Source organism: Rhinoderma darwinii, chromosome 13 (genome assembly GCF_050947455.1).
Source record: "Rhinoderma darwinii isolate aRhiDar2 chromosome 13, aRhiDar2.hap1, whole genome shotgun sequence".
Lineage (NCBI taxonomy): Eukaryota > Metazoa > Chordata > Amphibia > Anura > Rhinodermatidae > Rhinoderma > Rhinoderma darwinii.
In genome coordinates this window covers 8,741,399-8,757,868 of record NC_134699.1, presented here as the reverse complement: position 1 = coordinate 8,757,868, position 16,470 = coordinate 8,741,399, and the positions used below count along the sequence as shown (strand labels likewise).

The following is a 16,470-nucleotide window of genomic DNA, read 5'->3' as shown; positions in this document are numbered from 1 at the left end:
CTTCATCTTCCTAAAGTGCAAACACTCATTTATAACAAATTATTAGTAATTGTTCATTAATATCAGAATATACCAAGAATATTATCACTATACTTTCTATTGAGCATTTCTATAGAGATAGATATATATATATATATATATATATACACACACACATACACACACACACAAACAAACAAAGAAAACCCAGAGCAGCACCATGCAGGAATGACCAATAAATGTGGGTGCCACCTCCGGATGAAGGCTATATCCTTCGTAATAGTCTACAAAAAAATAGGCAGCACTCCCGGATCTGCAACTGAAAGAATCAAGTGATGAACTTTATTCCATAAGCGACGTTTCGGCAGATGCAACTGCTTGAACGCTTGAGAGAGGCAGTTGCATCTGCCGAAACGTCGCTTATAGAATAAAGTTCATCATTTGATTTTTATTTTATTTTTACTTGGAGATCCAGGAGTGCTGCCTATATATGTACACATACATACACAAACCCAAACACACACACACACACACCTACTATAATACTGCCCCTATATACAAGAATATAACTACTATAATACTGCCCCCTATATACAAGAATATAACTACTATAATACTGCCCCTATATACAAGAATATAACTACAATAATACTGCCCCCTATATACAAGAATATAGCTACTATAATACTGCCCCTATATACAAGAATATAACTACTATAATACTGCCCCTATATACAAGAATATAACTACTATAATACTGCCCCCTATATACAAGAATATAACTACTATAACACTGCTCCTATATACAAGAATATAACTACTATAATACTGCTCCTATATACAAGAATATAACTACTATAATACTGCTCCTATATACAAGAATATAACTACTATAATACTGCCCCTATATACAAGAATATAACTACTATAATACTGCCTCTATATACAAGAATATAACTACTATAATACTGCTCCTATATACAAGAATATAACTACTATAATACTGCTCCTATATACAAGAATATAACTACTATAATACTGCCCCCTATATACAAGAATATAACTACTATAATACTGCCCCCTATATACAAGAATATAACTACTATAATACTGCCCCCTATGTACAAGAATATAACTACTATAATAATGCTCTTATATACAAGAATATAACTACTATAATACTGCCCCCTATATACAAGAATATAACTACTATAATACTGCCCCCTATATACAAGAATATAACTACTATAATACTGCTCCTATATACAAGAATATAACTACTATAATACTGCCTCCTATATACAAGAATATAACTACTATAATACTGCTCCTATATACAAGAATATAACTACTATAATACTGCCCCCTATATACAAGAATATAACTGCTATAATACTGCCTCTATATACAAGAATATAACTACTATAATACTGCTCCTATATACAAGAATATAACTACTATAATACTGCCCCTATATACAAGAATATAACTACTATAATACTGCCCCTATATACAAGAATATAACTACTATAATACTGCCCCCTATATACAAGAATATAACTACTATAATACTACCCCTATATACAAGAATATAACTACTATAATACTGCCCCTATATACAAGAATATAACTACTATAATACTGCTCCTATATACAAGAATATAACTACTATAATACTGCCCCTATATACAAGAATATAACTACTATAATACTGCCCCCTATATACAAGAATATAACTACTATAATACTGCCCCTATATACAAGAATATAACTAATATAATACTGCCCCTATATACAAGAATATAACTACTATAATACTGCCCCCTATATACAAGAATATAACTACTATAATACTACCCCTATATACAAGAATATAACTACTATAATGCTGCCCCTATATACAAGAATATAACTACTATAATGCTGCCCCTATATACAAGAATATAACCACTATAATACTGCTCCTATATACAAGAATATAACCACTATAATACTGCTCCTTATATACAAGAATATAACTACTATAATACTGCCCCTATATACAAGAATATAACTACTATAATACTGCCCCTATATACAAGAATATAACTAATATAATACTGCCCCTATATACAAGAATATAACTACTATAATACTGCCCCCTATATACAAGAATATAACTACTATAATACTGCCCCTATATACAAGAATATAACTACTATAATACTACCCCTATATACAAGAATATAACTACTATAATACTGCCCCCTATATACAAGAATATAACTACTATAATACTGCCCCCTATATACAAGAATATAACTACTATAATACTGCCCCCTATATACAAGAATATAACTACTATAATACTGCCCCCTATATACAAGAATATAACTACTATAATACTACCCCTATATACAAGAATATAACTACTATAATGCTGCCCCTATATACAAGAATATAACTACTATAATACTGCTCCTATATACAAGAATATAACTACTATAATCAGGGGCGTAGCTAGAGGCTCATGGGCCCCGATGCAAAAATTCTTACTGGGCCCCCCCCCCCCCCAAACTTCTCATGGCCGACGGTCCGCTTTCAGCTGCATCGCTGGGTCTCCTAAGTAACCCAACAATGCAGCACTAGCAGCCGGGGGCGTCACTAAGGCTGGGTTCACACACACTATTTACGGACGTAATTCGGGCGTTTTAGCATTGAATTACGTCCGAAAATGCGGCTCAAAAGCGTCGGAAAACATCTGCCCATTCATTTGAATGGGTCTTACGATGATCTGTGCCGATGGTCATTTTTTTTACGCGCCGCTGTCAAAAGGCGGCGCGTAAAAAAGTGCCTGTCACTTCTTCAGACGTAAATGGAGGCGTTTTCCATGGAAAACCAGCTTCAATTACTTCCGTAATGGACGCAGCGAAAGACGCCTGCACATGCCATTACGGCTGAAATTACGGTGCTGTTTTCTCCTGAAAACAGCACAGTAATTTCAGCCGTAACAGACGCTGCCGTGTGAACATACCCTCAGGGCTTAAAATGTCAGGGAAAATAGCCCCAATACATATGTGTCCGCCCCCAAAAAAAGTGTGTATATGAGACAGCATAGCATATCTATAGCACTACGACCCTATAAACTATGGATAGGATTAGATACAGTGGCTGAGCAGACAGTATCACACATGATAGGATTAGATACAGTGGCTCAGAAGGCAGTATCACACATGATAGGATTAGATACAGTGGCTCAGCAGACAGTACCACACATGATAGGATTAGATACAGTGGCTCAGCAGACAGTATCACACATGATCGGATTAGATATAGGGCCCAGCAGACAGTATCATACATGATTGGATTAGATACACAGCTCAGCAGACTATCACACATGATAGGATTAGATACAGGGCCCAGCAGACAGTATCATACATGATTGGATTAGATACACAGCTCAGCAGACTGTATCACACATGATAGGATTAGATACAGGGCCCAGCTCGCTGACATTGCAGCTCCAGCGCTGGACCCAGGATAGGTAAGAATAATAATTTTGCTTCTTTATGTGTTACTGATTATTTTTGTGTGTTTGTGTTTTTTTTACAGGTTCGGTTGTTGGACTTCGGATACGAGGACTTCAATGACGGCGTTTTTTTTATTCTCAATAAAATGGTTAATGAGGGTTGTTTTTTTATTTCAATCAAATATTTTTTCTATGTGCTTGTATCTTTTTAAACTTTATTATCACCGCCTTAGTAATGGCCGCTGGCTGATTGACAACCTCCATTACTAAGGCGAGGCTTAATGTTAGCCGGTGCAGAGGCTGCACTAACCCCCATTATTACCCCGGTACCCACCACCACCAGGGGTACTGGGAAGAGCCGGGTACGAACCAGTACCCGTCCATCTGTAGTGACGGGCAGGCACCGGGGTGGCCGCAGGCTGGTAGTATTAGGCTGGGGAAGGCCAAAAACAGTGGCCCCCTACCACCCTGGTAATGCTGCCTGCTGCTGTGTTGTATCTGGCTGGTTATGAAAATTGGGGGGGACCCGACATCGTTCTTTCCAATTATTTTATTATTTTTTTTAAATGACGTGGGGTCCCCCCCATTTTCATAACCAGCCAGATACAATAAAGCAGCAGCAGCCTAGCATCACCAGGGTAGGAAGGGCCACTGTTTTTGGTCTTTCCCCTCCTGATAATACCAGCCTGCGGCCACCCCAGTGGCCGACCATCACTTCAGATGGTCAGGTACTGGATGGTACCCGGCTCTTCCCAGCACCCCTGGTGGCGGTGGGTACCGGGGTAATAAAGGGGGTTAGTGTTAGCCTCTGCAGCAGCTAACACTAAGCCCCGCCTTAGCAATGGATGCTGTCAATCAGCCGGCGGCCATTACTAAGGCGGTAGTAATATAGTTTAAAAAAAAACACAAAGACATAGAAAAAATATTTTATTGAAATAAAAAAAAAAACCCACACAGCCCTCATTAACCATTTTATTAATAAAAAAAAAGCTGTCATCGAAGTAGTCCTGGAATCTGCCGTAGTCCAACGACCGAACCTGTAAGAAAACACACAAAAAATGATTAGTAACACGTGTGTTAGGGTATGTGCACACACACTAATTACGTCCGTAATTGACGGACGTATTTCGGCCGCAAGTACCGGACCGAACACAGTGCAGGGAGCCGGGCTCCTAGCATCATACTTATGTACGATGCTAGGAGTCCCTGCCTCGCTGCCGGACAACTGTCACGTAGTATAATCATGTTTACAGTACGGGACAGTTGTCCTGCAGCGAGGCAGGGACTCCTAGCATCGTACATAACTATAATGCTAGGAGCCCGGCTCCCTGCACTGAGTTCGGTCCGGGACTTGCAGCCGAAATACGTCCGTCAATTACGGACGTAATTAGTGTCTGTGCACATACCCTAAGGCTTAGATACAGGGCCCATGTGTGATACTGTCTGTGGGACCCTGTATCTAAGCCTACCACAAGGTAGGCTTAGATACAGGGTCCAGCAGACAGTAATCTTATACAGTATAAGATTACTGTGTGCTGGGACCCTGTATCTAAACCTACAGTGTGGTAGGCTTAGATACAGGGCCCATCAGACAGGATCACACATGGGCCATGTATCTAAGCCTACCATGTGATTGGCTTAGATACAGGGCCCAGCAGACAGGATCACACAATCTGTGATCCTGTCTTCTGGGCCCCCTAAGCCTGCTACATCGTAGGCTTAGGGGTTGTGCAGTCCCTAAACATTGATGGCCTATCCACAGTATAGGCCATCAATAGATGAGGTGTCGCCCGGGACCCGCAAATCAGCTGTTTTGAAGGGGCCGCAGCACTCGTACGAGAGCTGCTTCCCCTTCATTTCACTACTCGCCCACACTGTGAATCGCCGACACCGATTCACAGTGTGACCGGAATGAAGTGACAGGAATGAAGGGGAGCAGCTCTCGTACGAGTGCTGCGGCCCCTTCAAAACAGCTGATTGGCGGGTCCCGGGAGTCAGACCCCGCCAGTCAGGGATAATAACCTTACCTTCCTCTTCGGCCGCGGCGGGAGTTCTGTAGTCTCGATGCTGTGCGCGGCGGCACAGCGCTGTGACGTCAGGACCTCCGCTGCGATCCGGAACCAGGAAGGTAAGTAAAGTATGTTACTATAGTAACAGGGGCCCGCGGCCCGAGTTACTATAGTAACTTTTTATTGATGTGGTGCGGGGGGCCGTGGGCCCCCCTGGCTTCGGGGCCCGGTCGCAATTGCGACCGCTGCGACCCCTATAGCTACGCCAGTGACTATAATACTGCCCCTTATATACAAGAATATAACTACTATAATACTGCCCCCTATATACAAGAATATAACTACTACAATGCTGCCCCTATATACAAGAATATAACTACTACGTTTAGGAACGTGTCCGTTTTGTGTCCACAAAAAAACGCAGCGTTTTTCCTGCGTTGCAGTTCGTCGTGGCATCCGTTTTTTAACGTCAGTGTTAGTACACATTTTATTTATTTTTTTCTCTGCATTTCTTTAGCAACTGGTGCGTGAATCACGGACAGCACGCGGAAGTCCATGATTTTCACGCACCCATTGACCTCAATGGGTGTGTGATCCACATAAACGCACCAAAACAGGACAAGCAGTGTGGTTCACGCAACTGAAACACGCTGTGTGAAAAATCACGCATGTCTGAATAGCCCCATTGAGTTACATGGGTCCGTGTGCTGTCCGTTGTTTTCACGCACAGCACACGGACGTATACAACGTTCATGTGAATCAGGCCTAATACTGCCCCCTATGTACAAGAATATGAATACTGTAATAAACCCCTAATAGACAAGAATATGGACCTGAATAGGTTGAGGGACCTTTATATTACACTGAAGTATATTTTTTAAGCCAGTGACATCACTTATACAGGAATGCGGCACATTTCTTGGAAGGAGCGATATCCCGGAGCCACTTCATAGTCAAATATTTATGAGGCGCAGGTTCCATCAGAGCGATCAAGCTGCTTCTCATTAAGCCTGTACCGTACTGATCTGCAAACCTTTTTTAAAGGGACAGTAAACCTAAAGTCTATCTTGACTTGTTATGCAGTTCCAGTAATTGTATTCTATTGCTCCCGGTTATCAGCAATTCATGCTGGGTGAGGCTACCTTTAGTGTTTCCAATGGGATGACTATCAGAGACAGTATCTCCGATATGGCTGCCAAGCAAGATGGACCACAATTTATGTGAACACAACCTTAGATACGATCTCTACTAGGGTGTATCTAACTACAAATGTAAAAAAATGATAATGAAGAAAAATGTTCTACAAGTTTCCTGCGATGCTTTAGTGTGTTTTGTAGTAGATGGTGTAAGCTCGAGAACTCCGACACTCACCAGTCCCCACCACAAGGCGTCGGCATAAGTATCAAACATGTCGCTGTTCTCTTCTTTCTCTGCCAGATACACCAGGAACGAAGCCAAGATGAGGCACAGGAAGCCGATGTACCAGGCAGTTATCAGTTCCTAAAAGTAAAAAATATTCTCCTTAAAGGGACCTTAAACTTACAGTCAATGCCATCTATATTTCGTTTAGTGCAATCTATTGTTCCCTGTTATCAGCCATTTCTAGCATTCTAACCGATAGAAAGTCCAGACATCTCCATGCCTTCATGATCGCTACTTGATGTCAAATATCTCTCATGCGGATTACTCCTAGATATATAGACATCCATTTGTGTGACCGATATCAGCCGCTCCTCTTATAACACCGCGGTTCTCTTATAATCAGGGGACTTTTTGGCTAGTGGCCCTTTAAGGTTATTCATAGTAAGAAACGTTATGAGCACTACCAGGTTCATGCTGGACATCTGAAAAATGGACTATGGTAGGCTAAGAAATGTTTGCAATTATATACAGATGTAGCAGAGCCGGTTTGGTTCGGAACCATAAATTTGGCAACACCTCGCTGTGATAGCGCTATTTGGTCACTGTGGTTTTTCCATAAGACTGCAGGGAACCTAATGCATTATATTAACGCAGTTATCACTCTTCACGACAGAAAACGATGATTTGTCAAGTTCTGCTCTGCTACATCTGTGTAGTGTTCTAACAATTGACACCTACTACAGGAAACCTTGAAGCCTAAGTGAATGGATAAGTGGCTTAAAGAGTAATTCATTATTGAAGTAGACGCTATAATCAGCTTCTTTTTTAACAATATGCAGAATTATTATATATATATTATATAATAGGAGGGAAGATTCCTCCCTCCTATTGACATCAATGGGAGATTCAGTAAGGATCCGGCCAAAGATCAAGCAGGGCGCTTTTTTATTAAATTTATTTATTATTTCAGCTAGCGGGAAAAAAAAAAAAAAAAAAAGCTTCCAACTCACATTGAAATGAAGAGGAGGCGGAACACGACGCAAAATTTCCTACGTGTGAACATAGCCTAACAGAGTAGTGGCAAAGTGGATGAGATTTGAACAATCCGCAGCATGTCAATTGTATTTGCGTAATCGCAGCAGGTTTTCCCCATCTAATTCAATGGGGAGGTAAAACCCACAAAAAAATGGCAGAAGTTGTTTTTTTTTGCGGCGGAAAATCTGTGATTACGCCGCCAAAAACGCAAGTCAGAAAAAAAAAAATCTTACTTAACCAGAAGTCTCTGTTTTTTCATTCAGGCCGGCCTCAACGGATGACGTTTCACCATGTGACCGTTGTAGCCAATCACAGCCTGCAGCGGTCACATGGGATAAATGTCATCCCAGGAGGCCGGTCAGCAGGACGTCAGATGGTACGTATGTATTCTTTTATATACGTGCAGTTTTACGCAGCGGAAATTCTGGCCGAAAAACTGCACCACTGTTTTTCGGTCGTAATTCTTTTGCGGCATCCAGCACGGATACGCTTTGCGCCCTGTGTGAACATAGCCGTACTGGTAGCTGTATTGGTTGTCATCCAGCTTTCTCAGAAACAAGTGAATGGAATTTTAAACAATTCTGATGACTCTGGGACTTATTTGCTGGTAATATTTTGATTTATAGGTTTAAAAATTAAATAAACAAAAAGTTGTGCAATACTTGCTATCAGCCTGTAGGTGGCACCACTTCTATAGGGGGTGAGTACCTGTAGGCACTGTAATCAGCACATCCGTGGAAGGGGGTTGGTAGGAGTGCACCCTGTGACCGGGTAAGAACAAGGGGGTACAAACTTTGAAAGTTTTTGGAAACCTCCACTCAGCAGGCGAGGCTGATCAGCTCTCTGCCCTCATAATAAAGTATACCCTGTACAGTGAGCGATACCTTGCTGTGCGCGTACACCACAGAGCCCAGTAGTTTCCATGTTCCTCCTCTCCGGTCCATACGGATCATACGTAGAATCTGCAGGAACCTCAAACTCCTGAGAGCTGAAGTGGCGAAAACATTCCCCTGTGACCCTGCAGACAGGACCGCTATGGACGCGATCAACACCAAGATGTCTGCACGGGCAAGAAAGAAAAAGGAGATGACCTTGTTTGTTCCCAAAAAAACTTTCCCATTATGTCAATGCATGGTACTACAACAAACATAAAAAAAAAACAAAAAACTGTAAACCAGAGGGGCTGAGCTGCAATACCAGTCACAGCCCCTGGACATGAGTGGCGCTGTTTCTGGGGAAAAAAAAAAAAAGCAGACCTCTTATTCCAATTTCTGACTACTAATTTACAGCTGCTGCGTCCCAATACTACATCTGTATCAGGGACTCCGTAGTGTCATACAGTTCACCTGGCAGAGGGACCTTTGGGCCTCTTCTGCCACCACTGCCAGGGTGCAATGGTGTTTGCTAGATCCCTGTCACTATGCACGGGGCACATTACATAGGCAGGGTACCTGCTGATTATTACAGATAACTAGCGAGTGACTCGAAAGGTCAAAGATAAAAGGTAGAAGGCGCCTCACCGATGACACAGAATGGCTTGCGAGCAAACTTCAGCCGTCCTCTCCATCCCCTGTAACGGCAGCAGCAGCCGGCAGCCCAGATCCGGACAAAGTATTCCACCCCGAAGACCACAATGGTGACAATTTCCTGCAGGACGGGACAGATTGGAATAGGGTTATAAGAAAGAAATTTAAAAGGGATACTACACTTTAAACCCCCAGGGAGCATTACATTTGAGGTATGATTTATTTATTTATTTTCAAAATTAAGATTCATCAACTCCGTCCCTAAGGGGAGCTCTAAGGGGCCCCAGTGTAATGGGCAATGGTAACAAAATATGTAAATCCCCTTTAATAAGAATATTAGTTGAAAAAAATGGTCCACCATTAATGACATTATTCAAAACATCTTTGCTTTATAGAGCGGACAATCTATTTTTCGTACATACCAGTATGTAGAGGGCACCCTCTGACTTCTCCTCGTACTCTCTAATAGTGGAAAAGACCGAAAGAACGAGACAGGAGAAGACAAGTAGGAACCTGAGAATAAAGAGAACATACATTTATAACGAATGTAATACTGCCCCCTATATAAAAGAATATAACTACTATAATAAGGCTATGTTCACACGGGGTCTTTTGCCGAGTTTTTTGACGCGGAAACCGCGTCGCAAAACTCGGCAGAAACGGCCCGAGAACGCCTCCCATTGATTTCAATGGGAGGCGTCGGCGTCTTTTTCCCGCGAGCAGTAAAACTGCCTCGCGGGAAAAAGAAGTGACATGCCCTATCTTCGGGCGCTTCCGCGTCCGACCTCCCATTGACTTCAATGGGAGGCAGGAGAAAGCGTGTTTTATGCCCGCGGCGCTCAATGGCCGCGGGCGAAAAACGGCGCGATAATTGCTATTCACACGGAGTATTTTGGGGGAGGAATATCTGCCTCAAAATTCCGTTTGGAGCTTTGAGGCAGATATTCCTCCCCCAAAATACTCCGTGTGAACTTAGCCTATACTGCTCCTATATACAAGAATATAACTACTATAATACTGCCCCTATATACAAGAATATAACTACTATAATACTGCCCTCTATATACAAGAATATAAATACTATAATACTGTCTCCTATATACAAGAATATAACTACTATAATACTGCCCCTATATACAAGAATATAACTACTATAATACTGCCCCCTATATACAAGAATATAACTACTATAATACTGCTCCTATATACAAGAATATAACTACTATAATACTGCCCCTATATACAAGAATATAACTACTATAATACTGCCCTCTATATACAAGAATATAACTACTATAATACTGCCCCCTATGTACAAGAATATAACTACTATAATACTGCCCCTATATACAAGAATATAACTACTATAATACTACCCCTATATACAAGAATATAACTACTATAATACTGCCCCCTATGTACAAGAATATAACTACTATAATACTGCCCCCATATACAAGAATATAACTACTATAATACTGCTCCTATATACAAGAATATAACTACTATAATACTGCCCTCTATATACAAGAATATAACTACTATAATACTGCCCCTATATACAAGAATATAACTACTATAATACTGCCCCCTATGTACAAGAATATAACTACTATAATACTGCCCCTATATACAAGAATATAACTACTATAATACTGCCCCCTATGTACAAGAATATAACTACTATAATACTGCCCCTATATACAAGAATATAACTACTATAATACTACCCCTATATACAAGAATATAACTACTATAATACTGCCCCCTATGTACAAGAATATAACTACTATAATACTGCCCCTATATACAAGAATATAACTACCATAATACTGCCCCCTATATACAAGAATATAACTACTATAATACTGCCCCCTATGTACAAGAATATAACTACTATAATACTGCCCCCTATATACAAGAATATAACTACTATAATACTGCCCCTATATACAAGAATATAACTACTATAATACTGCCCTCTATATACAAGAATATAACTACTATAATACTGTCTCCTATATACAAGAATATAACTACTATAATACTGCCCCTATATACAAGAATATAACTACTATAATACTGCCCCCTATACAAGAATATAACTACTATAATACTGCCCCCTATATACAAGAATATAACTACTATAATACTGCTCCTATATACAAGAATATAACTACTATAACACTGACCCCTATATACAAGAATATAACTACTATAATACTGCCCCTATATACAAGAATATAACTACTATAATACTGCTCCTATATACAAGAATATAACTACTATAATACTGCCCCCTATATACAAGAATATAACTACTATAATACTGCCCCCTATATACAAGAATATAACTCCTATAATACTGCCCCTATATACAAGAATATAACTGCTATAATACTGCCCCTATATACAAGAATATAACTGCCATATTACTGCCCCTATATACAAGAATATAACTACTATAATACTGCCTCCTATATACAAGAATATAACTACTATAATACTGCCCCCTATATACAAGAATATAACTACTATAATACTGCCCCCTATATACAAGAATATAACTACTATAATACTGCTCCTATATACAAGAATATAACTTCTATAATACTGACCCCTATATACAAGAATATAACTACTATAATACTGCCCCTATATACAAGAATATAACTACTATAATACTGCTCCTATACACAAGAATATAACTACTATAATACTGCCCCCTATATACAAGAATATAACTACTATAATACTGCCCCCTATATACAAGAATATAACTCCTATAATACTGCCCCTATATACAAGAATATAACTGCTATAATACTGCCCCTATATACAAGAATATAACTGCCATATTACTGCCCCTATATACAAGAATATAACTACTATAATACTGCCTCCTATATACAAGAATATAACTACTATAATACTGCCCCCTATATACAAGAATATAACTACTATAATACTGCCCCCTATATACAAGAATATAACTACTATAATACTGCCCCCTATATACAAGAACATAACTACTATAATACTGCCCCCTATATACAAGAATATAACTAATATAATACTGCCCCCTATATACAAGAATATAACTACTATAATACTGCCCTCGATATACAAGAATATAACTACTAGAATACTGACCCCTATATACAAGAATATAACTACTATAATACTGCCCCTATATACAATATAACTCCTATAATACTGCCCCTATATACAAGAATATAACTGCTATAATACTGCCCCTATATACAAGAATATAACTGCCATATTACTGCCCCTATATACAAGAATATAACTACTATAATACTGCCTCCTATATACAAGAATATAACTACTATAATAATGCCCCCTATATACAAGAATATAACTACTATAATACTGCCCCCTATATACAAGAATATAACTACTATAATACTGCCCCCTATATACAAGAATATAACTACTATAATACTGCCCCCTATATACAAGAATATAACTAATATAATACTGCCCCCTATGAACAAGAATATAACTACTATAATACTGCCCCCTATGAACAAGAATATAACTACTATAATACTGCCCCCTATATCCAAGAATATAACTACTATAATATTGCCCCCTATATCCAAGAATATAACTACTATAATACTGCCCCTATATACAAGAATATAACTACTATAATACTGCCCCTATATACAAGAATATAACTACTATAATACTGCCCTATATACAAGAATATAACTACTATAATACTGCTCCTATATACAAGAATATAACTACTATTATACTGGCCCCCTATATACAAGAATATAACTACTATAATACTGCTCCTATATACAAGAATATACCTACTATAATACTGCCTCTATATACAAGAATATAACTACTATAATACTGCCCCCTATATACAAGAATAAACTACTATAATACTGCCCCCTATATACAAGAATATAACTACTATAATACTGCCCCCGATATATAAGAATATAACTACTATAATACTGCTCCTATATACAAGAATATAACTACTATAATACTGCCCCCTATATACAAGAATATATCTACTATAATACTGCCCCTATATACAAGAATATAACTACTATAATACTGCCCCTATATACAAGAATATAACTACTATAATACTGCTCCTATATACAAGAATATAACTACTATAATACTGTCCCTATATACAAGAATATATCTACTATAATACTGCCCCTATATACAAGAATATAACTACTATAATACTGCCCCTATATACAAGAATATATCTACTATAATACTGCCCCTATATACAAGAATATAACTACTATAATACTGCTCCTATATACAAGAATATAACTACTATAATACTGCTCCTATATACAAGAATATAACTACTATAATACTGCTCCTATATACAAGAATATAACTACTATAATACTGCTCCTATATACAAGAATATAACTACTATAATACTGCCCTATATGTGCAAAAATTTATGACTATAATACTGCCCCTATAGACATAATTATGGATCTGCAGGGGTAAGAGAACTTTCATTTCCGGGTGGTATTGCTCTTTAGGATCCTAAGGATTACAGTTACTAATCTCGTATTTCTGGTTAGGCAAATTTTTAGGAACTCCCCCTCCCCATCCTGTTCTCCTGCCTCCTACGTGACATATGAGAATCCAACACCTACAGGAATTATAGGGTTCCGTTAATTGCAGAGAATGGGGGGGGGGGTAATGGACTGTTTCCCGAGAGAGATACCAGAGTACAAGCAAAGCAAATATACAATGATTGTTGGGGGGGGGGGGGGGATCATTTTCTCCAGTCCCAGGGGGTATCTCAAATTTAGTGAGAAGAGCAATATCCACTCAATAACTTGACTTCAGCACTTCCTTGAGGTTTTACTACAGTCAGCACATTGGCCTAATACACCCGCCCTGGTCCCATGAGCACTGACCCCCGTTCTAGAAGAGCTCGCCCTGATATTTAGAGACAATTATAAGGTAGCGCCTGTTTATAAATTCTGCATCAGAAACATCCTGGGTATTAAAGGAACATCCCGTCACCCGGAGCTGGTATAATGGGATAATGAGAAGGAGAATTCATCTGCGGTTGTAGAAAAAAAAACATTTTATAAATCCGTCATTATCAACAATCCCTCGAAGCCGCAGGACATCAGGATAGTTATCATAGGGACTGGCTCATTTATAGTGCAGGGTGAGGCATCCATAGACAGTAGGGACCGGTCCTGTGACAAGTATGTTGTAGGGACTTGTGTTGAGATTTTGGGGTGATGTCCCTTTAAGTGGTGTGTGGCGTGATGCAATGTAATAAAGTAGGGGATAACATTTAAGGGACATTTGCAGCCCTGACCTCAATATCAACATTGAGTGAACAGGTCACTTCCTCCCACATGAGCGGCACACAACTTCTGAAATACTCTGTGCTGCTGGGGGACCCTGCTCCTTCCACTATGTAACTCTCAGGCTATGACCAGTCATTTGCTTCTAATCCTCTTCGTCATCAAGACACTGTGCGCTCAATTACCTCATCACATGAGTAGTCAGGTCACTGCATCCCCACAAGATCACACACTCCTCTCCTTAAATACTCTGTGCTGATAGTATCTAGCACTTATTCTGCACAATACCATTTCATTCAATTCTTCAACTCATATAATGATACTGTCCGGATGACAAGGAGCCCTGTTCTCACTAACATCACATAAGTGGACAAATCACTGCTCCCCCTCAGAAACACACTGCTCTCCTGAAATACTCTGTGCAGCTGGCAGCTCTTATAGTATCTAAAACGCATTGCGCGATCTCCCACATGGAGCCCTGTTCTCCGTAACATCACCATTTGGGTTGACAGATTACTTCCCCTCCCACAAGAACACACTCCCTGCCTGAAACACTCTGTACTGCTGAAAGCTCTCATAGGATATAACAGTCATTGTACCCTCCCCTCCCCGCCTTGATTCCCTTCCTCACATCATGACACTGCCCCGGTCACATGCAGCCCTCTACTCACTATAAGGCCCCATTCACACGACCATAGTTTTTATTCGTAACTACAGATCAGGTAATTACGGATGAAATTGCGCACCCATTTATTTCTACAGGTCACGAACGCCTTTCCCTAGGTGTGTCCAGGCCGTAGGAATGATCAGCAAAATATAGAACATGTCCTATTCTTGTTCGCAATCACGGCACGGACTCCCCATAGAAGTGTATGGGCAAGTGCAAAATTGCGGACGGCTACGGATGTGCATCCATAGCGCCGTCCGTAATTGCGGATGTGTTTCTCTGCGACAGCGGCGGATTCCCCAAAAAATGGCACATGAGCGATCATGTGACTTTTTCAAGGGGTTGGGACATGTTGGTGACCTCATTTGTAGCCTCCCTTTTTTTTGCGGATCCGTAAATACGGATGCACTACGGACCGTCTTTGCAGACAGCGTGCCAGATATACGGATGACTACAGATCCGTATTTGCGGACAGTAAAAAACATTAGGCCTTACGCCCCATGGACACGACCATAAGACCGCGGACCCATTCGGTTCTATTGGTTACGGACACATTTCCGTAGCGCTACCGATGGGTGTCCTTGCCGTAGAACCGTGTCGGGAATTATGGAGCATGTCCTATTTTTCGTATTTTACGGGTCGTGCTCCTATACTTTGTATGGGAGCACGGCCCGAAAATGCGGGCGGCCGTCAACGGCCAGCCGTGCCCGCAATCGTGGGCTGTGATTACGGGCGCAGTCGTGTGCATGGGGCCTTATACACACGACTAAGGATTTTACTGTCCGCAAATACGGATACACTTCGGTAGCCGTCCGTAATTGCGGACAGGAATATGACATGTTCTATATATTGTGGATCATTTTTACGGCCCGGAAAAACATCCGTAAATGTATGGAAAGGTGTCCATGACCTATAGAAATGAATGGGTCCGCAATTTCATCCAGAATTACCTGACAAAAAAAACAAGTGTTGCTTTCTTAGTTTTTGTTTTTTTTTAACAACGGTGTGTCAGTCTTCACTCAAGTTCTGGAAT

At 40.0% G+C, this 16,470-nt stretch overlaps 1 protein-coding gene across 10 annotated transcripts in view; it reads right to left on the bottom strand.

The window, feature by feature from the left end:
• KCNQ2 (potassium voltage-gated channel subfamily Q member 2) overlaps positions 1-16,470 on the bottom strand; it is a 65,350-nt gene that overhangs the window by 32,102 nt on the left and 16,778 nt on the right. For all 10 annotated transcript variants that reach the window (XM_075845887.1, XM_075845889.1, XM_075845891.1 and 7 more), the window contains exons 2-5: positions 9,842-9,932; positions 9,414-9,540; positions 8,778-8,953; positions 6,868-6,996 (exon numbers count right to left, since the gene is read on the bottom strand). In XM_075845887.1, the coding sequence (XP_075702002.1) occupies positions 6,868-6,996; positions 8,778-8,953; positions 9,414-9,540; positions 9,842-9,932 (523 nt within the window). The remainder of the gene's footprint in view (positions 1-6,867; positions 6,997-8,777; positions 8,954-9,413; positions 9,541-9,841; positions 9,933-16,470) is intronic.